Source organism: Phodopus roborovskii, unplaced genomic scaffold (genome assembly GCF_943737965.1).
Source record: "Phodopus roborovskii unplaced genomic scaffold, PHOROB, whole genome shotgun sequence".
NCBI lineage: Eukaryota > Metazoa > Chordata > Mammalia > Rodentia > Cricetidae > Phodopus > Phodopus roborovskii.
Genome location: NW_026126460.1, coordinates 25476834 through 25503796, shown reverse-complemented (window position 1 = coordinate 25503796; position 26963 = coordinate 25476834). Strand labels below are relative to the sequence as shown.

Here is a 26963-nt window from a genome sequence, read left to right as displayed (position 1 = left end):
TCAAGCCTGAGTAAGGCTTACCACCATAGGCAGTGGGCTCCAAAGCCAGTTTACATGACATATTCTGAGAGGGCACACTGACTACCCTTGAGAAACCACTAGCTTCATGAAGAGTTAAATCCATCCTTGGAATCTCTGTTTTCTGTTTTGTTATAGGCTGCTATGTGTTACATCCATATAGCTGCACTCATCGCAGAATACCTCAAACGAAAGGGTAAGAGGGGCCTTGTAAAGGGACTAAGAACCTGGGAACCAACATCCTGAGGCCTAATGTCACATAAATTCATTAAATTTATGTTTTATTGAATAGCTTTCACTTTTATAGATCATTATGCTCTACTTTAATATTTTAATCCTATAATTTCACCGGCATATTCATGTTATGTACTGTGAGGCTAACTGGGTTGGTCAACTTCTTGTTTCAAAATAGTTATGGTGTTTTATTAATTAACAGTTTGTGGTTCCATAAGCTTGTATTAACCAGAACATGCAGCCATGCCTTAACCTCGTCTTGCACTACCATAGGTTACTGGAAAATGGAAAAGATTTGCACACCACCCTTGCTTCCAGAAGACACCCATCCCTGTGATAGCAACCCATTACTAACAACTCCAGGTGGAGGAAGTGAGTTGATCTAACTGTGCTCATTTGCCTTTGATGCTAAGGAAATCAACTTTACAGCTTAAATTTTGCTTCGGTAAAACCTCTGTGAATGTGTTCTTAAAAGGAAAATCCATTTCAGGTCAACAGAGCTTACTGTATAAAAATCTCAAGTACTGGCCACTCAGAAATTCCATCCCAAACTTAAAAATTTTAGCTAGCTTCTCAGTTTTCATAAAATGGAATATTATCCAGTCTTCAGGATTATGAATTATGCCCAGACCTATCTGCATGCTGGCCCACCATTGGAATTCGAGTTTGAAATTAATAAATCATGTAAACTAGCAGGAGAATCTATTCAGCATGTCCTTCCTGCTCAGCTATTTCTCATCTTTAGCTTGTGTAGAGCATCATAAAGACTTTCACATTGTATCTAAAACCAAACTGAAGAAAACTGATAAAAATTCAAGTGTCGGTTTACGTCCCAGTAAGCTCTATGTCTCTTCAATGTACAAGTATTTTAAACACTCTCTGATATATTGAAGGTAATACTGGGTATAATGTAGTATACATATTAAAAGGGGGATATACTTATAAGTGAACATTGAAGGTAAGGTGACCATTATTCTTCATTAGTATGTATTGGTATCTATCAGTATATACCTGAATCCTACTGATATATTTGAAATCTTTAATACGCTTTTACGTTGTGAGGTGTCAGAGTTGGAGAATTAAATGATTCTTTTTTTGCAATGTGCATCTGATATCAGTGAACATATATAATTACAGAAACCATGAGGTAGCTAACCATCCTGTGAATTGCCTATGTTATGATACAGTCAATACTAACTTCACGAAGCAAGGCATGCTCTTAACCCAACATGAATTGCCTAAAATGGTATTTCACTGTGCTTGTTTCCCCAAAGGCATGTTCTCTATGGGATGGCCAGCTTTTCTGAGCATCACCCCAAACATTAAAGAAGAAGGAGCAATGAAAGAGGATTCCGGAATGCAAGATACACCATACAACGAGGTTAGACTTGGTTGATCTAATGTTGACTGAGTTTAAAAATGGACTGAATTGTGATTTTGTGTGCATTCAAGAGTCAGATGAAGTTGCTTGGCATTATGACTTTGTTAAACATATTGATGTTGAGGCTCAAATAAGACCAAGCTTAGTAGATACAAATTCTATTGATAAAGTATAATCTTCATTGAAATTTTAAGCTGAGCCTGGTTGATTTCCCCTATTCAGATATATACCATCAGCTCTTCTGTAAGATGCACTATCTCTACTCTCTGGGAAAATGGAGTCAGGAATGCTAAATTTTTCATGAGCTCGTCACAGCTGTTTCTTACACAAGTTTATTTACAAATTTGGCTCAGCAAAAGGGTTCACGATGTATGTGAAAAAGCTTTCTGATATTTTAACTGGTTAGTTCTCATGAAAAAGCAGTTTTCTAGTAGGAATTACAGAACAACAGTTCTGGTGAATAAAACAGTGTTTCCTTCACCAAAAAAATAAAACCATATAAGCTAATATTTTTAAGTCTTAGTATTAATATAGGTGTGGAATAAAGAAAACTGCAAATTCGGGAGATATATTTTTATGAACTTTGCAAACTATTCTACATTAGCTTGGTGTATATTGAATGTGCCTAGAGTAACTACAGTTGGCATTTATAGTAATGATTGTAAATGATGTGTAAGAGCCTTTTATTGAAAGATACTGTCAGAAATGCTCAAATACTATGTATTTGCTTTACAGATTATATAATTTCACACCATTGAACATATGAATTAATATAACACCATCCTGAAAGATATTGTATTAAGGGCAGGAAAACAAAGATAAATCAGGCATAATCCCTGCTTTTGAAGACTTTAGCATCTTGGAAATAAAAACAGAATTCCTTCAAGGTGAAAAGCAGCCAGTTCAAAATAGATGTCCCATAACTGTGAATTGAGACATTCTATATTGTGTGATTAAAAGATGACAGTTTTTACATGGAAATGGCTGTAATGGAGGTGAATGGACATCAGTAAAAAGCTCTCTGTATTTGCATAATGAATATTGATGTTAGATAAGACACCAAGGTGTCATATTGGAAAGGAGTGACAATAATAATGGAAAGAACTAAGAAGGTCTGAACTCATTGCATGGGTTAGGTGATGAGGAGGAGACGGGGGGGGGGGGGTCCAAGATGGCATAGCAATCCCATGGTGGGCTGTAATCTCCATAATTAAGATCAGGAATCCAGAGATCATGAGAGGCTAAACTAGTTTCAAAACCAAGTTTCAGGAGTGAGCTACGTCTTTAATCACATAAAAACCTCCTTTTCTCTGGGGAAATTGCAGAATATCCTGGTGGAACAGCTTTACATGTGTGTGGAGTTTCTTTGGAAGTCTGAACGATATGAGCTCATCGCTGATGTCAATAAGCCCATCATTGCTGTCTTTGAAAAGCAACGAGACTTCAAAGTATGTGTTCTATACCCCTATAAAGCCATAGAACTCTCTCACTTTGAGTTGACAGATGACTTCCAGCACTCAAACCTAACAAAGTTCTCTTTTTTATGTCGGCATTGTCCTTGAAAACCCCTCTGCTTTATTGTTTCAGAAATTATCAGATCTCTACTATGACATTCACCGGTCCTATCTGAAAGTAGCAGAGGTGGTGAATTCAGAGAAGCGTTTGTTTGGTCGCTACTACAGAGTGGCATTTTACGGGCAGGTAAGTACCCTAGAAGTAACATGGCCTGACATTCCATTCAGGTTGTTGTCCTCCATTCTTTATGAGACTACATATACCAGTGGACCAGGGGAGGGGTGTGTCTGAACTTGCATGTGTGTTTCTATGAATGTGACTATCAGTTTGCCCATAGGAATGTATTAAGCACAAATAGGTAGAGAAATCTATGAAACTTACACAAGTTAAGTTGTTCTTAAGTCATTCCTAGCTTTTGGAAGTAGAGAAGACTTCTTTTTTTATCATTCACTGCTTTGAATTTTGCCCTAACATCTCTAACAGGTTTATGTGATAGATTAAAGTGAAATTAAATCAGTCATGTTTTAAGAAATAGCTCCCTAAATTTCCCACCATTTCCAACCTCTGACTTTTCAATCATGTAAGTTGTATCTCTTGTTTTCAAATCACCACTGTTTCAATGCAGACCATCACAGGGCTATGCTGTTTCCTATGTCACAGGCCAATGTGCTTTTAAAGTTATCGTTCTCAATGTACTGTGTTAGCAATGAACAAGGTTAAAGACAATAGCTAGCCATAGCATTGGCCTGAAGGGATGTGTTACCCACTAATTATGACTATCTCTTCACAGCGATGCTTTAAGACCCAGGCATGCCATGGTTCCTTTTCAGGAAGGCTGTGGCATTCTTCTAGCTCAGCAGAAGGCTTTCTGACTATGTAAACAGATGTGCGAGCCTGTTTTATACTCATACTTGCTCTCAGACCTCTCACTTGCTCTTCTTCCCTCTTGTGAGGCAGAGCTGCTCCCAGCTTCTTGTTCTCCTCAGAATCTGTTAAGGCTACAGATAGTCTGGTCCAGTGTTGTTCTTTTTTAATTAATTAATTTATTTTTTCTTATTTTACATATCAATCCAAGTTCCCTCTCCCTCCCTCTCTCTCTCCCTCCTATTCCCCCCACTCCAAAGGGAGGGTGATGCCTTCCAGGAAGGGTCAACAAAATCTGTCAAGTCATTTGGAATACGGATGAGGCCCTCCCTCCTGTCTCTAGGTTAAGAAAGTATCCCTCCATGGGGAAATGACTTCCAAAGTCTTTTTGTGCACCAGGGAGCCATCCTGGTTCCACTGACAGAGGTCCCTTAGACTGCCCAGGCCTTCTATCTGAGACCGTGTTCAGGGGGTCTGAGTTGGTTCAATGCTGGGTTTCCCAGCCATCAGTCTGGGGGCCCATTGGCTCCTCCTTGTTCAGGTCAGCTGTCTCTGTGGATTTCTGTAGCCTGGTCTTGTCCTACCTCTCTGCATCTGGTGGTGGGTGTCTGCTTCTGTTTCCATCAGCTACTAGATGAGGGCTCTATGATGGTGGATAAGTTAGTTGTCAATGCCATTATCAGGGAAGGGCATTTATGGTAGCCTTTCCACTGTTGCTCAAATTGTTAGTTGGGGTCAGTCTTGTAGGTCTCTGGGCATTTCTCTACATTCAGTTTTCTCTTCTAACCTATACTGGCTCCCTCTTTTGTGGTCTCTCTCTCTCTCTCTCTCTCTCTCTCTCTCTTTCATCTATTCCTCCCCTGACTCAATCTTCTCAATCTTTCTAATCCCACCTGCTTTCCTCTCCTCCCCTTCTCTTTCTCCCAGCTCCCTCTTCACTCACTGCCCCTCCCTCTCCCAATATGCTCAGGCGATCTTGTTCCTTTCCCCTTCTGTGAGGGACCTTGTATAAATCTCTTAGATTCCTCATTGCATCCTAGTGTCTCTGGTGGTATGAACTATAGGCTGGCGATCCTTTGCTCTGTGTCTAAATCTCTATATGAGTGTTTTTCTTACAGATAATTTCCCATTAAAGCCTTTAGAAAAACAGATTTCCTTCAGCTCATTAAAGGTATCTTTTAAACTTACCTCTAATTCTGTCTACCTAAAGAGGACCCATGAGTGGTTACCTCTGCAATTAACCTCATCCTACCTGGATTCTTTTCATTTTCCAGCAGCAACCCCGTAGAGACAGAGAGACACAATGATATGAGAGCAGTCTATAGAGAAAAGCTAATTGTAGACATGGGGGGAGGATATAAAGAATCTGAGCTAGCTGCAGTGTATATTCCAAGGAAGAGAGACATGTACAGGACCTTCAGGTGAGAGGGAATGGTATGTCAAAAGAAATATGCAGTGTATGGATGGCATTGGCAGAGTATTAGCAGGAAAAATAATGGATAATCCCACCAAGAAGGGGATATGGAGGTTGGATGACTGGTGGAAAACCACAGGCTAACTGAGCAGCAGAATGACGGCATGTAAGTAAGGGATGTTTTGCTAACCAGGATATAATGGCAAATCTCCAGGGGGCAGGGGCTTGCCAATGAAAAAGTAACAAGACTCCATTACTGCCCGGGCCATGCATATTGATGTGTGAGATAGGAGCGGTGAACGGGTGGAGCAGGCCTTGCTGCTTCCCAACTAGTTTTTAACGCAGATGTTTGCTCTTTTCTTCCTTTGGTCTTGATTGTTCCAGGCTGTGGTAAGTTCATCCTCTCTGTGTCCCTTTGCATGCACTAACAATCCTCACACTTCCCTCCTTACAATCCTACTGAAGCTTACTTTTTTGTGTGAAGAGTGAGGTAGCCGCTTTGATTTCTTTTGGAGCCATGTTGCATTCTTTGAACTAAATTCTGATTATTCCAGTTACCTGAATTACAAAAAAAGTATCTTTTTAATGCATATTATGTTTCTCCACAAAAAGCAGAGGATGTAATCTAGAAGCATTGCGCACACACAAGGTAGATGTGGATATCATACAAGGATATCGCACATTTTTAAATAGATTCAGAATAGATTTGACACTGGAAATCACCTGCTTATTCGAGCTATCACGAATCAAACTTGTGGCAGTGGCCCTCAATCTTCCTAATACTGAGATCCTTTAATACAGTTCCTGTTGTGGTGACCCCCAACCATAAAATTATTTCCACTGCTACTTCATAACTATAATTTTGCTACTGTTATGAATTATAATGTAAATATCTGATATGAAGGATATGTGATGTGCAACTCCAAATGGGTTGTGACCCACAAGTTAAGAATCCTTGCCTTATGGAGCTGAAGGTGGTGAGGAGCTGGAATGGTGGCTGTTTACAGAACTAGAGTCCTTCTCAGAGTCCTCTACCAGGGATCACTTTGAGAAATAAGGCTCAATATTAGTAGACTCTGATCCTATAGAGGTGATTCCAAACCCAAAGAACTAAGACAAATAAATCTTCACCCAATGGGCCAAGTCTTCAGAGATGCAGAAAAAGGTATAGAAAGATCTAGAACTTGGTCAGAGCAGAAACTACCTAGCAGTATCAAGAACTGTCACAAAGCAAAAAAAAAAAAAAAAATTTTCTGCAGTTGCCTGTTTTTAGCCATTATTTTAAACTACAAAAAATGACACATTTATGTGATTTGATGTCATTATTGTCCATTAAGGTAGAAAGTAAAATTCTTTCCACATTCTGTCACCATTCAGCTCTTCTCATATGAACAATGCATACTTTTTTGTAATTCTTTAAATTCCTTCCTACACCCATGTCATGTGGGAATTTTATACTTCATTTACAAACTTGGGCTCATGAGTCCTCAACTTACCTACTAGAAGAATACTTGGGAAACCACATACTAAATAGTCTGAGGGGGCCATTGGGGAATGTTGCTTTCAAATGACCTAACTTTGTTCTTTTTTTCAGATTTCTTTAAAATATGCTTATAGTATTCCTGACTCTTTTGTAACAGGGACAGGACTATCAATTGCGTTTGGTTAAGGAAAATAAATCCCATTAGAGATTAGAAGAAAAAATATTGTGTGCAGGCCTGATAATATTACCTAAGCATGACCCTCCATAAATTCCACCAGCAGCTACCTTTGAACAAGAAGCACCTGTGGAATTAGTTCATCCTGACAAGTAACAAATTAGAATTCTAATGATCATTATGCAAATATATTCAAATACGCATGCCAGGTCACCAAATGGCAAGTGTGAATTGTGGCAATCGATGGAGCAGACAGCTCCCATCCCTTCACCTTAACCAATGTAGGCTTGTACATCCTCCTGAACCTGTGCAGGATGAAGGTTTCAGAGCACAGAGATGAACTCTCCCGTGCATGATTAACATAATCGCTGTGCTCAAAATAGCAACTTCTTATTCAAGATGGCGCTCTATATTCCTCTGAAACACACCTTTTAACATACACACTGATGCATCTTGCAATCATGCTAAAAAGATAATGTGAACATAACATGAAATAGGCTCTTTGCCTCTGCAAAGTCCTTTGAGTACACATTGGTACACTGTGTGAACTAGTGTTCTCATTTTATTGTACGGCTAGGGAATGTAATATTAACCAAGTCTGCAACAAGGCAGACATTAGCAAACATGCTGAAAACCCTTTCTTCACAGCAGGGACTATTGTAGAAATGCAAGTCATGCATAACATGGAGGTTCTCACACAGCGGCTGGCATCATTGACTATGGATATACCAGCCTGCAGAAAGCTGTTCTCCGAGTTTCCTCAAGGATCCATTGCCTGAGGAAGGAAACAGCAATAACAATCAAACACTGCTGGCAATCAATGAAACCCTTAGGCCCTAGCCTTTAGTAAGAAAGCAAGCCAACAAGTGCTGGTAGCCTAGCTTCAAATAACAGAGAGCCTGGAATTAATTAGCTGAAAAACCTGGGGGGGGGGTTACTCAGTGCATGAGTGGATATAGATTTATGAGCAGTGCATTAATGGATATGGATTGTATGGCTGTCAATCATGCCTCCTTCAGAGTAGATGCGTTTCAGAATCTGAATGGAAAAGAACTTGGAGGGAGGGAGAAAAGTACATGTGTAGTTTGAAAATAAAACAACATCTCCATTTTGGGATGTGATATACTCTCTTCCAGCTCCTTGCCTATATGAAAGTCACTGATCTTAGCTCTTCCCCCCACACACACACACACACTAAATATAATCAATGAGTTCCTATCCACCAGGACTTTTCTGCATTATTATGTTTTCTCTTCTCAAAGCATCTAGCCTACTATTAATATTTTCTGCACTGATTCCTCTTGGACTGCATTATTTTATTTATGAACTTCGGACCATTCTAACATTATAGCACGCCACTTACATTTGACATCCCAGTTCTGATCCAAGGGCACTTCAATATTCTGAAGAAGTTATGGGAAAAAAAAAACTTAAAAGAATCAATAATTTTATTTGTCAGTTCATTGAAGTAGATTTTTATCCATATGTAGTGCCTTGGGGTTTCACAGTCTACGTATGGTAACTCTACTGACCTGAATTACTGGATTAACCAGGATGTGCTGCTTCAGAATGACAACCATTTAAGGCATATACTGCATTGTGAAATAACTTTACAAAAAAATGAAACAAGCTGTAGCCATGCACAGGCCACATTTCCTACTGCCTGGAAATGCAGCCAGTTCACAACCTGGACACTAAAAGAAAGGAAGAAGCTACCCCTTGGTTTACATGACACAAAACCCAACTTCTAAATCCTTGAGTCTGTAGTCATGTCTGAGAGTGAAGCTCTCCCTCCCATCATGCCTTGCAGCTCAATGGCCCCTGCCCTCTTTAATGGTTTCCTTGACAAAAGGTAAGCATCCCTTCCATACATTTCCACAGCTGCCATTGGTCTGGCTCAAGAGGTGCCTTTCTTAAACCCTGCCCAACAGCACATTCCTTCTGCTACTCCTCATTTTCATTTCTATCTCAAAACTAACAGTAGTGGCATACCATATCACACCACGTGCAGGAGCACGCACAGAGGGCTGGGGATTCTGACGGTAGGAAGATGGCTGGTGTCAAAGTGCTTGTTATGCAAGCACAAGGACACAAGTTCAGATCCCCAGAACCCACATGAAAAACTAGGTATAACAACAGATCCCTGTAACCCTAGCCTTGAGAACAGAGACAGATGGATATTTGAAGCTCACTGGTCAGACAGCCAGGCCTAGCCAAGTCTATAAGCTTCAGTTTCCATGAAAACCCCTGTCTCAAAAACTAAAGGTGAAAAGTGACCCAGGAAAGACACCTAATGTGGCCCATATTAGACCTACACACACACACACACACACACACCACTCATCACACATATAGCACCATATACCAAAGGAAAACTTCAAGAGGAAAAAAGTTCTAAGGATTATTTATTTCTCACCAATCAGCTGCCCTAACATTGTGATGATCATCAGTAGACATGTTGTATTAAGGAACATTCACAGCTCGGATGCAAGAGACACCGGGGATTGGATTCTAAAGCAATGAAACTGCTCTAAGTTTTGCACACAAGTAAGAATTCAAGCTGTCTGAGACCACGAAGTCTTCCTTGGTTGTCATCATCACTGTCATAGCTCAGACTCATGAAAGGTTCTTTGCAGACCAGACACTGCACCTAGGGGCTCCTAACACATGGCTGAATGTGTGACCTCAATCTTACAGACCAAGGAGTAAGCATGAAAGAAAAATCACAGGTTACAACCAAGGTCGCAAAGCCACAATGGCCACAACAAAGGTCTGCTGCTGTCTACTCCATCCTGACCCTGGATTCAGAAATGTGTCAGGAGGAAAATTCAGAGGGAAAGAGTCTCTCCATACTAGTTTCTATGCCATAGGAGCTGGGAGGGAAAAAGGAGGGGTAGAGTCTTTTCATGAAACTTGGAGGCATTTTTCTTTTCCTTGCTGCAATTGAAGTTGTAAATGTTGCTTTGGCTGAGATGCTTTGAGAATTCTGGTGTTTGGTTTCCCTGGTCTCAACTCCTCTGATGTGTCAGTCTGCCAGTTTCCGCTGCTGATCCCTGACCTTAAGTCAGGCAAAAGTCACAGTCAGCCTTGGAAGAAGCAGAGCAGGCAGATGTCCTGGGAACAGAATCAGACCTCTCTCACCCCTGTGGAGTCTATGGGAGGTCAGGGACAGCTCTTCAGCTTCCTCTGTTGTCCATATCATAGGCCACCTTCTAGCAGTTCAGGGCTGCACAGGTATTCGAAATCAGCTACTTGGGTTTGCATGTTTATCAAACAATTATTCAATATTAGCTTTTTAATGAAGAGGAAGGGGACATTTGCCAAGTTATTTATACCTTCATGAGACATGTCGCCTTAAAACAATTTTCATTCATCTATTTCTTCCTCGGGCAAATACAGTGGCCCCCTTCCTAAAGGCCAGACAGTGTGTCAAAAGCTGGGTGTGCATTCATTGTGTCATGCCATTAAAACCCAATGTCAATTAGAAAACTGAACAAGCAGACAGGCAGTGCCTGAATGACAGGAAAAGAGCTGGATCCTGGGCATTGTCTTCTACACACGTATAGCCCTCTATGATGCATGATGAGCTGGTGATGGTCACATTTGTTATCATTTCCAACATCTCTAGGTTCCCACAGCTACACATGTGCCATCAGTATTCAAGCAAACACCCCAGGTGTTAGCATTTCGGGGGGTCGGTTGACACATGTGCCATCAGCATTCAGGTAAAATGCCTAGTCATTCCAGGGACTTACGTAACTTATGCGCATGCGTGGTGTAGCTACATAACCCTCCATACGCATGCGTGGAGCAACCTTTAAAAGTAGACATGGCCATTCCACTTCTCTGCCTCTCTCTCTCCACGTTTCTTCCAGATAGGCCTGTACACATCCCTTCCCTCTTTCCAACTCTCAATTAGTAAAACTCTTAGAGTCAGCTTTGTTGTATAATCTGTGGTCAGTTCTCAATGCACGGTAAATAACACTTACCTGAGAACAAGGAATGTGCAAGTAGTCAATATTAGACAGTTGTAAGCCAAATCATCATTCTTAGTTACCTCATGCTATCCATGAAAAATACACAGCATTGGGACATTTATCCACAACTTTTCACAAGTAATGAATATTTTAATCTAATTTAATTTTTTTTCTTTTTTTCCATTAATGTTTATGCCACACACGTATGTATTTGTCATGCATAGGTGTATGTTTGCATGTGTATGGGCACACATGTGTTGGGGGAATCTATGTGCACATGAATGCTCATGCATGTAGAGGCTGGAGAGAGAATCATCCTTGATCACTCTTCTACATGATTCAATGAGGCAGAGTCTCTCAATAGGTGATCTCAGAGATCACTAATATGGCTAGTCTCCTTAACCATCTTCCTCGGAGACATCTTTGTCTCCATCTTCTGGGGCTAGAATTACAGGAAGAAGCCCTGGGTTCTAAGGATTGAAATTCCAGTCTTCACACTTACTTCCAAATGCTTAATCACTGAGCCATCTCCCCAACCCCTCAAACACAATTTTTTTTAATAGCATTGTTTCTTTTTGGACTCTGTAGTTTTATAAACTACAAAATAATCCATTTCTTTATGGGTAAACTCTGCAATCAGAAGAAACAGATAATGTAGATTCTTCACTCTGCGCTCATCTAGGATTCTGAGCCCATATCTATTCCACAGGGTCAGGAGGGGACATGCTCCTGTCTCTTCAAAGAGAATGAATTATAAGAAATTTCTCACTTAGTTATCTACAGATAATGGGATCTTCCTTTTCCCCTGGCTTCAAACCAGAACATTTATAAAGGCTAAAACCCACTGAGACCTTATTGGGGGGGGGGGGGGGAATGATGGCATGGGTATTATTTTTAGTCCTGCAAAGTCCAACCTTTCAAGAATTTAAAACCTGGGTGATTAAGTTACATATGACTAGATAGTACCTTAAAGTCTTTGAAGGCATTAATGTGGATAATTTTAAATAGCTGTAATTGGAGCATACCATGTGCAATTTCTGTCATTATAACAATACAAAGATGGTGTGGGAATGTGTGGCAACACATTTATGTACCCTTGTGTGTCATGTGGTGTCACCTGTGCTATTTTTAAAGACTTAGAGAAAACGACTTAAAATGGTAATGAGTATGCTAAAACTTGCCAAATATTATTCAAAATTTTGTGTTCTACTTAAGACTACCACAAGAGGGCATTCTTCCTCCAATTTATATGCAAGCAAATACTTGCTGCTTTCTACAAGTAGAGATGTGTGTAGGCTATGGTCTGACATTCCTTTGCCTCACTGGGGAATGTTTGTGTTATGGCATTCTATTTTCTTTACTTTCTCCTTTTTCTGGTTTGGACTTCATAGACTGCTAATCAATGGCCTCCCACAACTGAACGCCTGAACCATTTTTTTAGTAAATGACTTTTTGTCTGGATGTCTTTGTTCCTGGAGTTCTCTAATAAAGCAGGTGGCTTGCTGTGTATCTCCCCAGGGATTCTTTGAAGAGGAGGAGGGTAAAGAGTATATCTACAAAGAGCCTAAGCTGACAGGTCTCTCAGAGATCTCCCAAAGACTTCTCAAGCTCTATGCAGACAAATTCGGAGCAGACAACGTGAAGATAATCCAGGACTCCAATAAGGTAGGACAACAGTGTTCATGCAGTGTGACTCAACTTGATCCTTTTTATTTTCCAGCTACCATTTTAATTTGCTACCTGATCATGCAAAAAAAAAAGAACTACCCAAAGTGTCAGACATTTTGCATATTGACTGACCTGTGAGGATTTTTTTTGGTGGAGGGGGGTATTGTTTTTCTCAGTGCCTGTATCTACACAAATTTATGAGCACTATGTTTGTGCAAGTGTTCACCGAAGTCAGGAGAGGATCCTTTGGACTGGAGTCACATGTGGCTATTAGCCACCATGTGGATGCAGCTGACCAAATCCAGGTCCTCTGCAAGAGCAGTAAGCAAACTTAACCATTGGGCCATCTCTCTGGCAATGTTATAAGTTTTTAATGAGTGGCTTTAATTTAGCAAGTCTTCTACTTTCCCCATAATCCATTTGCACTTGGATAGCAGCTGAAATGTTGATGTGGCTGAGCTCAGAAGTGGACTTGGAGGAAAAGAAAGTAGAACATATTTGTTTACCCAGTCCAGGAGGCCTTTGCAAATCTCTCCATTCTGGGAGAGCTGTCCTGTCTAAGAGACTCAGACTTGTATCACATGATAGTAAGAAAACAAAGAACCTCTTCTTGGCTCCAGGAAGCCACACACCTCATTAAACTAGTCCCAGTTTTCTCATGCATTGCCATTTGTTAGCTAATCTCTAGCAAGCATCTGCTTACATGCCACACCCAGAGCTAGGAGCTGGGACAGAGAATGGCTTCTTCTCGGTCTCTCAGTTCAATGCATGTGAAAAACTTGTGACTAAATAGAATGCACTAGAGCACCATGAGAAAGATCACTGAGCAGGACAGACAAACTCCAGGGCACTGGGCTATAGACAGCTCAGTTTGCTTGGGCGGTGCTACCCAGAGCAGGTGATCTTTGAGCAGCCAATTACAGGGTAAGATATGCTATTGAAAGTTATGAGCATTCTGAGGAACCCAACCCCTGCCAACAGGAAGGACCAGTTAGAATGGTTAGTGATTAGAATAGCAAGTCTTTGAAAGACAGGTTGAGTCAGAGTATGACCAAGAGGGAAAATTGGTTTACAACCAATGGCATAGAGTTCTACTAAGCCACAAAACAAAGTCATTTTTTCCCATGCTTTCTTTTACAAAGCCAATATTTGGAGAAGTTTGACATAAAATTTATGGGCCTAGGCAGAAATTATTGAAAATATATCTATCTTTCTTAACTTGAAGCATACAGTTGACTTCTCTAATAAAAACAGGCAAAACTGTTGTAGTGGTGGTCCATACACATATAAATAAATAAACAAACAAACAAACAAACATGGGGATGAGAAAAAAGGTAGCTGTGATATTAGAATAGCCTGGGTCTTCATTCCACTGTACTAGCATGTATCTACTGGTAATCATTAGTGTTCCATCCTAAACCTCTGTTTTTATAAGTAAAATTATTACAGTTATGCATACCTTGCCATTATATGCCTAATAACATTATAAAACATATTCAAAGGGTTCCTAAAATTTCTAGAATTGGGTAGAAAGTGGATGGATAGAAAGATGGGGAAAATTAGAAGCAGTTCTAAAATTCAAGATGTCTTCAGGAAACGGGCTAAGACTCATCCTTCCCAAGCTCAAAGGGCCCAGAAAAGTCTCTCAGCTTTCCTGTCCAGCCCATTTCCTTCCTATTAGTAAATCTTGGATTCAAAGCAGATTGCAAAGAAGTTGGATAGAATGACTTATTGGTGATAAGGATTTGAGATATGGCAAATACAAAACCTTGGGTCTGGGGAAGTAGCACAGCAGTTAAATCGAATTAAAGCAAGTACAACGCAAGCATGAGAACCTGAATTCACATCTTCAGAAACCCATGGCATGCCAGGGGACATGGTGGCCCACCTGCAACTCCTGCCTCCAAGGGCAGAGGCCTAGGATTCCCTAGAGTGAACTGAAACATAAGACTAATCCTATCACAGGTGAGCTCTGGGCTTCACAGAGAGACCCTGCCTCAATGGGTAAGGAGGAAGAGCTAGAGAGGATGATTCCCAGGCCTCCACCACTGCATGAACACCCATTCACGTGCACCAATACTTGTAAGGAAAAAAACACACAGACATGTACACATGCAACCCACGAGTGAACAATGAAAATACAAAACTTTGCAGTCATTTAACAGACAATCAGTAGTCTGCTAAAGGTGACAAGGAACCTTCCTTTGCATTACCATTCCAAAGTCAATAGTACCGATCTAGGGACATGGCTACACCACAGAGGGACAAAGAGAGGGACTTCTGCTTCCAAGAAACGTTCAGTCTGCACTAGAGTGATGCGTTACAGAAGAGACACAGAGTAAAAGTTTAAATAATGCCATAGCCAGGAATCTGGGTTGAAAAGATCCACAAGGTTATCTGGCTCCAGCATGGTGAGTTCGCTCTAGCCCCTGTTGCTAACCAGAGCCAGGCTTCTTACCCACTGCCAGCCACCCAGTGTTCTGTGATCTAAGGAACATGAGTGCCTTTCATCCACCAGGAGGCAGCAAGGGAACTCATAAATCACCTGCCTCTCACTATTCTTGCTATACCTTTAATGTGTTGACACAGGTAAACCCCAAGGATCTGGACCCCAAATATGCTTATATTCAGGTGACTTATGTCACACCATTCTTTGAAGAAAAGGAAGTAGAGGACCGGAAGACAGATTTTGAAATGCATCACAACATCAATCGCTTTGTCTTTGAGACACCCTTCACTCTGTCAGGCAAGAAACACGGTGGAGTGTCGGAGCAGTGCAAGCGGAGGACAGTCTTGACCAGTAAGTGCAGGGTGAAACCTTCCCCACCTCGGCTGGATTAGCACAAGGCAAGTGTAGCTGGGAGACAGCTCACTTAGCAAAATGCTTGTTGTACAATCATGAACACGTGAGTTCCATCCTAGAGCCCACCAAAAAAAGCCAGGCATGCAGGCACCACTGGGCAGACAGAGCCAGATTCCACCTCAAAATGAAAATAGGAGCCTTGGGAAGACAATGCCAATGATTTGCCATCCTTTCCCTTGAGCTGGGATATTCACAAGTGTCATGGACACTAAACTCTCCCCTTCTCTCCCCGAATCCACTAACTGAATCCCATTGAAGTGGCAATTGATGAGTTAGCACGACAGGCTTTAGGGAAAAATTCTCCCCACCATAGGATTCCAGCTCTTCTCTAGAATGAAGGAAGGCCTTGCTCTGCAATGCCTCATCTATGGTCTCTGCATCTATCCTGTGAGCTCATCACCTTCCCTTTGTTAACAGACACTGTGTGCTTACTAGATGTGGGATCTCCCCAGAGCCCTGGCAATTTAAGTAAATAAAGTAGGACGGTGCTCTCACGGTGCTCACAGTGAGGTAGAGCAAAGACCAGAGCAAAAGAAGAATTTCCAGAGAAGACAACATTAAAAAATAAATTAATTTCTTAAATGTAGGGGCATAGATCAGTCTAGGATGCTAAGTCCACAGGGCGAAATGAATGAAGGTCCTCCAGAGGAAGACAGCCAACTCTCTTTTGAGACCCCAGTTTTGAACTGAACCACTGACTTCTAAGCTATGAAATGCCCTCACCTTTAGGAAGCTGGCCCAGAGGACTGTGCTGGAAACACACCCAGAGCAAAGATCCTGTGTGCTGTTTTCTGTATTGAGAGGTCATTACCAGAGGGCGTGTGGATTTTATTACAGTGAGAAGTTTCAGGTTTGGCAGCTCTGGCTGTCATAACACAGCCCTGAGAAGGTTACTGTGAGCTTGTGGGGGTGGGAAGGGACACTGGGAGAGGTAGCTGGAGACAATGGGAAGTCCCGAAGGCCTTCACAGAACGTTTCTTTGGCCCTTGAAATCCTTGCATGGCTTTTGTGTAGCCAGCCACTTGTTCCCCTACGTGAAGAAGCGGATCCAGGTCATCAGCCAATCGAGTACAGAACTGAATCCCATTGAAGTGGCAATTGATGAGATGTCCAGGAAGGTCTCTGAGCTTAACCAGCTGTGCACGACAGACGAGGTGGACATGATCCGACTACAGCTGAAACTGCAAGGCAGTGTCAGCGTGAAGGTCAGTAAGCATGGCCCAGAGCAGAGTTTCACATAGCCAGTGAAGCTCGCTGTAGAATGCTCTAGGAATCTTCTTATAAAATATATACGAGACATTCTGGCTATTTTGTGGTACTGTCTGTATTAGTTACTTTTCTCATTGCTGTAAACAAGCACCTCCAAATACCTAAGGTTAAACAACGTAAGGGGTGGAAGGGCTGTCCTGGGTCACAGTGTGAGTACAGTCAGTCAAGGGATGGTGGTGTGGTGGCAGGTGTTGCAATTTTAAAGAAGATGGCATTCAACAGAGCTTGGATTTTTATTGGGGGAAAGTGAATGGGAAATGGGGGAAGGGGAGACTTGCCCCTGGGAACACGAACACAGAAGAGAGAGGCAGAGAGAGAGGGAAATGGGGGAGATAGAAGGTGGGCAGGGCCCTTTTAAAAGGGAACATAGTGAATGTGCACAGGTGGTGCTTGTAGTGGCTGCAGCTGAGGGCGTATCCTGTCAGAACCCCAAGGGCAGGCCAGTACCTGGATATAACAGCAGGAATATGAAGTGGTTGCCCACAGTCAGGGGGAATAAAAAGAATGCTGGTATTGAAATAATTTCTATCCAGCCGCGGAATAATGCTACCCGCATCTAGGGTGAGTCTTCCCATCCCAATTCTTGAAAATCCTTCACAGACATGCCCAGAAATTTATCTCCTGGTTAATTCTGGGTGCTGTCTTATGACAACAATAACAACTTAAGGCTTTTATCCTCTGTACCTAGATTAAAATCTAATTTTAACTAAAACTAGAATTAATGACTACACAGTTGGAGGAAAGGTTCATAAGGCCCCACTTCTAGTTAAAGAGCTAAAGGCAATCAGGAGCCCTTGTTAGATCTTCAAGCCTAAGTGGTCAGCCCCAAACCCATGTACATAAGGGCAACGCTAATTCAGGAGGTTGTTTGTGTGCAGGTGAGAGTGCATAATAAAACAATAATAACATATATTAATTTCAGAGGGGGCCGGGGAGATTCAGGAGTGATTGGTGGATGTGATGATAGTACAGTGTATTTATGTAAAAAATCTTCAAAGGATAAAATTTTAAATTTTAAAAATTAAGTGGGAATATAGTCCATTGTGTAAATGTACCACATTTTTTTCTTTATCCATTTTTTGGTTGAAGGGCATCTAGGTTGTTTCCAGGTTTGGGCTATTACAAATAATGCTGCTATGAACATTTTTGAGCATGTGTCCTTGTGATATGAATGTGCCTCCTTTGGGTATATGCCCAAGAGTGATAGATATAACTGGGTCTTGAGAGAGATCGATTCCCAATTTTCTGAGAAGCCTCCATCCTGATTTCCAAAATGACTGTACAAGTTTGCACTCCCACCTGCAGTGGAGGAGTGTTCCCCTTTCTCCACATCCTCTCCAGCATAAACTGTCATTAGTGATACTGATCTTAGCCATTCTGACAGGTGTACAATGGAATCCCAGAGTTGTTTTGATTGACATGTCTCTGACGGCTAAGGATGTTGAACTATTAAGTATCTCTCCTCATACTGGGTTGCCTTGCCCAGCCTTAATACTGAGGGAGGAGCTTAGGCCCACCTCAACTTGTTAGTTAGACCATGCTTTGTTGACACTCATGGGGACCTGCTCCTTTCTGAACAGAAACAGAGAAGTGGATTGGGGGAGAGAATGGGAGAAGAGAAAGGAAGGGAAATTGTGATCGATGTAAGATAATGAATACATTTAATTAATAATAAGGATAATAAAAGAAGCAGGGGGAGCCTCAAGGCGAAAACTCCAGTGGGAGAGGAAGATAGATGAGATGGGGGTGGGACATGCCAAAATGACGAAAATTTGTTTTATAAATATTTGAAACCATCCAAAACTTTAAGCCACCAATAGAAATAACTAAGTTTGGCTTAAAGAAAATTTCTTCTCCCTAACCCTTTCATATCATATACCTTAAATGATAATCAATTTTTAAAATTTATTTTACATACCAACCTTCCATCCCCCCACCACCCATCTCCCCCCCAATATATCCCCATCTACTCCTCAGAAAGGGTAAGACCTCCCATGGGGAGTCAACAAAGCCTGGCACATTTGGTTGAAGTAGGACCAAGCCCCTCCCGTCACTCCTCATTCCCCACCCCCTACTCCCCTACCCCTGCATCAAGGATGAGCAAGGCATCCCATCATATGGAATGGGCTTCCAAAAGCTATCTCATGCTTTTGGATAGATTCTGGTCCTATGCCCATGGGTCCCACAAACAGACAGAACTGTCACCCACAGGGAGAGGGTCTGGTTAGGTCCCGTGTAGGCTCCCCAGATGTTAGTCTAGAGTCTGTGAGCTAACCAATTTATAAATACTACAGCCCATGCATAACTGTTATGAAAAAAGTTATTCATTCTAAAATGAATTTTTTTAAAAAAAGGAATGTTTAGCAGTTGAAAACTGTATGTTAGCACTTATGGGCAGTGAGAGCTGTGACAGAAAGCATGCAGAATGAACAGTGGGTGATGGGAAAGAATAAAATGAAGTTTTCAGAAGTGTGGGAGCCACTGAGGAAAACAAAGGGCTTGTGTAGGTGCTAGCCACACTCAGCTGAACATATACCCCCAAAGTAAAGATGTTAGGATAGGAGGGTTGGTGGGAACAAAGCAAGTGAGGGACCACTAATAATGGACAGGCATGGCCTCTCCGGGAGTACTCTGAGGAGGATGCTGGAAATGCATTCCAACCTGTCCCACAATGTAAGACTCTCATCATGGGCACAGAGTTTAATCAGTAATTAACATAAAATAGTATCTTAGCATACTATTTTTAAAAGTCAAAATTAATGGGAAAAAGCCCATAATGAACTAAGTATTGATGTCTCAGGGCTGGAAAGATGGCTCAGTAAGTAAGGGCATTTGTTGAACAAACTTGAGGAACTGCAATAAAATATCCAGAATCAAAAAAAAAAAAAAGAAGAAGAAGAGAAGGAAGGAAGGAAAAGAAGAGATTTAAAAGAATTCTTGGTGTGGTTGCATACATACCTGTAACCCCAGAGCCAGGGGCTAGGAGATGGAGATGGAGAGGTGCATTCTGGAGCTTACTGGTTATCAGCCTAGATCTAGGTTTAGTGAGGGACCCTTCTCAAGGGAATAAGGCAGAGAGTAAAAGTGTGGGACACCTGATGGTCTCCTCTGGCCTCTGCCTGTGCACAGAGACACACATTCAAACATGCATGGGGGAGGGCTGTAAAATGACTCAGTGGGTAAAGGCACTTGCTGCCAAGTCTGAAGACCTGAGTTCAATCTCTGTAACATACAGAGTTGAAGATAACTGGCTCCTACAAGTTGTCCTGTGACCTCCATAAGTGCACCATGGCCCTTATGCTAACTAGACACACACGCACACATAAACAGGCATGCACACAATATATAAATAAATGCAATAAATATGTCAAAAACAAATTTTTAAAAAATATTTAAAGAGAAAGAAGACAGAAATATAGAGTCCTAAACAGATGAGTAGCAATGACTTTCCCTGCTTTTTGTTCTGTTTGATCTGTAACAGAAGGAAAAATATCACTGATGCTGATCCTAAAATGCTTACATCTTGTCTGTCTCGATTGTCTGTATCCCCACAGGCTGACTCAAAAAGACTAAAATAGATACAGACATATTAAGCATGAAGTCAAAGAGGTCAGCAGGCCCCGGGCACAGAGCTGAGTGGAGGATGGGCCTGGAGAACCAAAGGGGAATTGTAGCACCAATGGCTGTGCCCACTGCACTGCAAGGCCCGTCTGATTCAGATGCAGCATTAGCTCGCATCCTGCACAGTTTCATTTCTGCTGCCATGCTAAAAATACCCAGCTTACAATGCCGGTGATAGCCCACTGTGGTGAAAACTCAAGGTGGAAGCGTAAAATGGCTAGTCACACCACATCTCCAGTCAAGAGCAGAAGTGAACTCACACTTGCACACTTGTTCAGCTTGATTTCTCCACCCTCATGTATGTCAGGAACCCCTGCCTAGAGAGCCAAGCTGCCCACTGTAGGCTGAGTCTTCCCATGCCAATTAACTTATGGAAGACAACCCCTGACAGTCATGGCCACAGGCCAACCCAGTGGAGGCAACCCTCACGGACACTTTTCCTGATGTTTCTAGGCTGTGTCAAACTAAAAACTAAAGCTAACCATCACACTCCCCAAACACCGTAGCCACACTAACAGGTTGTGTGTACTAAGACAAAGGAGCTCCTTCATTAGCATAAGCTCATGTGCATGAGTGGGAATAGAAGCTGGTATTATAGGGCTGGGGGGTATCTGTGTGTGTGTGTGTGTGTGTGTGTGTGTGTGTTTATGTGTGTGTTGTATGTATGTGTGTATGTATGTATGTATGTATGGTCCTAGTCTCAGCCTCCAGCACCTCAAAAAATAAAAACTAAACAACAAACAGCTCAGTCTTACATTCATTCATTCAGCAACTCTGATGAATGCTTCCTTGGCCCAGATCTTAGCAAGGCTTTCCAGTGGAGCATAGAATGCCAGGATGGGCACATGCCACTACTTCTGAGGGATGTCTTTTCCTAACAATTATGTGTTTATTTTAGTGCTAATAGAAAAAGAAGAAAAAAAAACCAATGGGCACAAACACCAACTTTAGATTCAATGGAAGTGTTTACTATAAAGGGATCTCATTTTCAAAGTTGTTGCAGAAAGCATACGTGAAGATGGCAAAAGGCAGAAGGGGCCATGTGGTGTGCCTTTTCCTGGTAAGGCATGTACAGACATCAGCTCATCCCAGACAGAGAACGGATGACAAAGCTAGTGGTGATTTTAGCAAAGGCTAACTTAGTGAGCCAGTACGTTTCTTTGGACAACTTACTGGAGTGGGGGTGAGGAATTACTTAGAGAAGCATGGATGACTCAGACACAGCAGCATCACTGAATGCCCCAACACAGCCGAGAACTCAAAAAGCAGTGTCCCTGGAGCTCTCTGCTCCACCTGCAGGCAGCTGCGCAGGTTGAAGGGTCTCTTTCTTTCTTGTGCTTATGTATAACCTGGGGGAAGCATCTTGTGAATCTTTTCTGGGATTTACAAGGCTTTATTTCCTGTCTCTCGCGAGCTAGCTGCCCTCTTCCTTTGGGGGTTGAGATGTTTCAAAGCAGAGGGAATCGCCACTTATGGGACACGTGACTGAATTTGGCAAGGGGAGCAGGGAAGGCTGGAGGCTGGAGTACCTCTTAGTGGCTGCTGGCCCTTAAAAAACAGCAGGTACGGCAAGGATGGAAAGCAGTGGATCACAATGTGGTAGGAGGGAGCCAGGGTAACATGTGACTGGTCAGAGAACTGGACCTCCCCTTACCATGAAGCAAGCTCCATAAAGGGGAGGAGCCAGCTTCAGCCCAGTCTCTTCTCCCCATAGGTTAATGCTGGGCCAATGGCTTATGCCCGAGCCTTTCTTGAAGAGACTAATGCAAAGAAATACCCCGACAACCAAGTAAAACTATTGAAAGAAATATTCAGGTAAGAGTCTCTTCATTGAAATATTCTTCTAACTACCTCAAACAGAAAGGCATGAATCCCCCCCTCAAAAAAAGCAGCTCAATTAACCCTCTTCAAGGTAGCAGTCTATCCATAGCCCAGCTTTGGACCTGAAGTCACTAAACTCAATACATTTTCCTGTGACCGGCTTTTAATTTGCTAAATGCTGTCATTAAAGGCAATTTGCAGATGCGTGTGGTCAGGCACTTGATGTGAATGAGCGCCTCATCAAGGAGGATCAGCTGGAGTACCAGGAAGAGCTGAGGTCCCATTATAAGGACATGCTCAGTGAACTGTCAGCCATCATGAACGAGCAGGTGAGCGTCCCATGTTGTGACACGCAGTCCCTGCCCATTGCTAGATGAACTAAAGACTTTCCTTACTGCAAAAGGCACTGTTTTGTATCAGCACTATGATGGTGAGTCGTTCTCTCCCCGTGTCCAACAGCTCTTGGCTCAAAGCACATAAACACCTACAGAAAAAGAACATGAGAGCTGAAATGCTTTCCACAACTTTTAGAGGCATCTACCCAAGCCATACAGTCTGTTGACTCTAGAATATGCAGGTCTGGTTAAATGATGAGAAGGACAAGATGGGAATTCCCATTGAGGCCTGCTGCCACTTCATCATTCCCTTGAGGACTTCACATTACCTAGGGTATTCATTGGCATTTCACATTTTGCCAGTAGGGGTTTCTGCACCATGCTCAGTGAGAACCTCTGAATTTCTCATGGGCCTTTTACCTCAAAACTTCCTTCACAGATGCTAGGCATCCTACAGAAGTCCACAATTAGGAGATAAGAACAATATATATATCAAACTCTACTCTATAATCAAATAATCAAGTCATTCATGATCCTGGATGTGTATCCACCATATTCTGTATGGCTTGTGTGAATTGTGACCATTCAGTAATGTCAATATTTTGGAGTAGCTAAGAGCACTCAATTCAAAATCAAGTCATCTTTTCCAGCCTGCTTTGCAGCTGGGTACCTACCTCACCACCTGTAGCCTTTCCAGTCATATGTTTCTGCTGGTTTCATATCAGTTCCCTCTCCTCTTTCTAATGATCTAGTGTCGACACCACAGAGCACGGCAAAGAGGGGAACTGTTACCTTGATTGCATGTAGCAATTCCTTGCTGACTTCTTCCACCCACCCTCTTAGCTCTCCACAGTAGCCCAAGGAGGAGGAAACGGAAGGCTGACTTACGATGGAAAGAATGAATCTCCATGGATAGGATTCCCAACAAAGACCATGTTAGTCTGAGATTTCTGAGGGGGTAGTAGTAATTAAATACTCTGGAGGTGTCTTGAGCACATACAAGAGACATTATTAAACCTGGGGTGAAAATGAAGCGAATGCATGTAAACGCTGGGAGCCATGTTGAAGCCATCCTTGCCTCTCACTGTGAATCACACCTGGCCTTGAACCATCTGGCAGAAACGTTTCTCTCTTTCTTTCCTGGCAGCTCTGTCGAGGTCCGTGTCTCTACAGCTTCTGCTCCTCTGTGTCTAGCATTTCGCTCAGTACTGTGAGCAAAAGTGGTATGTTCTCCCCGTACGCCTGTCCTGCCCTGCACAGCCTTCTGTTCATCCACCTCTTCCTCTGTCATCCTTTGCCCCTGTCAGCTTTTGTGGCCAACTTCTCCAAGTCTTCATTGCCACTGTAAGACGTGTCATATGAACAGCTTAGCTTTGAAAAGGGAAACACATGCTCTTTTGCCTTCCAAACATATTTGAACTCTTTCATTTTTAAATAGACAGAACTGGAGGGTTTCTGTGACACTCGAGATATAAAACAAAGACACAAAGATCAGGTGGTGAAGGGAAACCTTTGACAAAAGAAGTAAAATTTGGCTCTCTGCTTCCTGGAAACTGATCAAAGAGAAAAACCCGATGGGTTTCACCATCTCATTATTCAGTAAAAGAAAGAAATCTGTTGCAAAGACAGGTGATGTTTCGGCCTGGTCACATAGGTGACAGATGAGAGAGTACCTTCCTTTGTCTGAATGTGAATGTGCAGATTCCAGAAGCAGCTAATTAAGCCGTGAGGGAACTTACCAGCTGATCTTTGAAAATCAGAAACAATTAGAATCAGTGGACATTGAATTAGAAACACGAAGTTAATTATGCCATGTGCACCTCCCCATAGGGCCAAGAATGCCTTAATTTAAAGAATATTTTTTAAAACACAGGGTTAGGGGGAAATGCTTACTGTAAGAGGAAATAGGGTGATGCGTGTAGCACACGCCTATAATCTCAACACGTGAAAGTAGTTTGGGATCATCATCAGCTACATAACGAGCTTCAGACCAGTCTGGGATACATGAGATCCTTTCTCAAAAAAGAAAAACAATACCTGGAGAGGCCAGTGAGATGACTCACCGGATGAAGTCTCTTGCCCCCAAGCCCAATGACTGAGTTTAGCCACAGTGACCCACATAGTAAGAAAGAGAGCTGACTCCCACAGGCTGCCACCTGGCTTCCACCTGCACACCGTAGCCTGTGTGCGCCCATGCACATACATGCACCCATGCATTTTTTTTTTAAAAGGAAAGAGAGGAAACAGAACCAAGATAGAGCGATGCTAAAGCATAAAATGGAGATGTGGAAAGCAAGTCATTTGAATTGGTAGTGACAGGCAACCATTTCTTTAACAGGCAGCCAGAATTTCACACTGTTTCATAAACAGCCAAAAACCAAAACCAAAATGAGCTCTCTTTGGCTGGGGCCAGTGGAATCCATACAAGCATGCAAATGTAGAATAAATATAAGATGCTCTTTTTGGAGTGTGTTTCAACCTACTGAGAACGGCGGCAGAATGAAGTCAGCTGTGGTCATGAGTATCCAACTTGAAACACAGAGATGGGACCAGAGCCATTCTGTTCCGAGGCCAAGAAAGTGAGATGTGAGAGCATCTTGCTGTTAGACACCCAGATTTTAAACACATAAAGAGCCAAATTATTTATGCTGGATCTCATAACACTGGCTCTAAGGATGGTATGCTGCAAGCATGTGCCCCTCAAATACTGAGCATTCTGTGGCAAAAAAAAAAAAAAAAGCTCTTGGATGAGAGGTGAAGCTGATATCACACATATATAAATCAGTACAACATGATAGTGTGTGAAGTTAATGAGGAACTCATCAAATCTCTTTTGTACAAAGATAAACTTCAGAGATACACCTGTAGTTTAAGTAGAGCTATGGCTACTATTTGCTTATGGTCATTTTGACAGAGCTGACAAAATATCACCTAGGCTTATTGATATTATTTTCAGATAATCCATATTGATTTTTATTCCCATTAGTGCAAACATTTAAGGTAGTTTTCAACGTTTTTTTCTTTAGGGTAGATGTTAGCTATATAAATTATAAATTTTTAGACTAGAATGAGACACTGGAATTACTCAATTACATTTATAGCCACTTAAACAATTTATAGGTGCTTATGTGACAGTCAAAGAATATAGTGAAGCTACTTTCAACATCCCCATGGCAACCAGCATATAGGCTTTGAAGAAAATACCCTTCAGAACTACTGTGACTGGGATTATTTTCCAAACTTACTAACACCCCCATTGGGAATGAGTCCTTATTTGGGGTTTTAACTCTGTGTTGGAGGATATGAAAATTGATCTCTACTCACTGTGTGTGCATGTGTTGTGTCTGTCTTGCTTTAAGATTATGGGCAGGGACGACCCAGCAAAGCACGGAGTGGAGCGACCCTACACACGTGTAACTAGCAAGGTGACCCCAGCTGTGCCTATGGCCTCTAGCTCAGCCAGTGCTGAAGTTTGAGAGGAGCCTTGGGGACATCAGACGCACCTCTCAGAGAACTCTGAACTTTTGCAGCTAATCTCGGGGAAGAACAAGATAGATTTAATTTATTTGAAGTTTTTACAGTGTTAATATGTTTGTTTACCTCGCTAGCTTGAGAATTTTGCCAGCCTCTGAATTTGCACATTTCCTATGATTCCTTTGTTTCCTCTGAGTGGTATTGATCAAACCACACTGAACATTTGTCCTGAAATTCCAATGACTGTGCAGCTTCAAAGCAAACTGAGTTTGCTCTTGGGTATAATTTGTTCAATTCCAGGTCCTAGTACACACATTTTAAAGGTCAAAGTGAATGTTTTTGTAACATTTGAGCATATTTCAGATGTAAATAGAAAATTGTAAAATATATGGTTTTTATCAAATTTCAAAGAATGTTTTTAGTTAATACTTATGAAAGTACTAAAATAATATGAGTAACATTTCAGATGTTATATTAAAATATTTGTGTATGTGTAAAAAAAAAGGTGTTGATAAATACTAATCTTTAAAGTTTGTGGAGTTCATTTATTTGTAATATATGTGCTTTTAAAAGCAATGGTATGTGAAATTATAAAAGTATTTTGCTGTTGTTAATATAAATAAAAATACAGTTACTTTGCACTTGATTTCTTTTTTAGAGCTGGGTTGGTACAGTGCTTGTCTGGAGTGCACGAAAGCCTGGGTTCAATCTTCAGCGTTACATAAACCAGATATGGCAATGACACCTGCAATCCCAGCACTCAGGAGATGGAGATGGGAAGGTAGAAAGTTTAAGGTCATCTGCAGCTATTTAGCAAGGGAAAGGGCAGCATGAGTATGTGAGAGGTAATC

General features: G+C 41.8%; 1 protein-coding gene across 10 annotated transcripts in view; it reads left to right on the top strand.

Moving 5' to 3' along the window:
- The window catches only part of Dock10 (dedicator of cytokinesis 10), a 230297-nt gene extending 203539 nt beyond the window's left edge, over positions 1-26758 (top strand). For 5 of the 10 annotated variants that reach the window (XM_051190559.1, XM_051190556.1, XM_051190558.1 and 2 more), the window contains exons 46-57: positions 157-214; positions 526-624; positions 1527-1633; positions 2959-3081; positions 3221-3334; positions 12580-12726; positions 15319-15529; positions 16607-16797; positions 22197-22297; positions 22494-22632; positions 23786-23861; positions 25998-26758. In XM_051190559.1, the coding sequence (XP_051046516.1) occupies positions 157-214; positions 526-624; positions 1527-1633; positions 2959-3081; positions 3221-3334; positions 12580-12726; positions 15319-15529; positions 16607-16797; positions 22197-22297; positions 22494-22632; positions 23786-23861; positions 25998-26059 (1428 nt within the window). In that variant the 3' untranslated portion in view covers positions 26060-26758. Of the gene's footprint in view, positions 1-156; positions 215-525; positions 625-1526; positions 1634-2958; positions 3082-3220; positions 3335-5810; positions 5938-12579; positions 12727-15318; positions 15530-16606; positions 16798-22196; positions 22298-22493; positions 22633-23785; positions 23862-25997 lie in introns of those variants that run through there. The other 5 variants (XM_051190560.1, XM_051190557.1, XM_051190562.1 and 2 more) reach the window with 3 other exon arrangements.
- Positions 26759-26963: the final 205 nt, after the last annotated feature.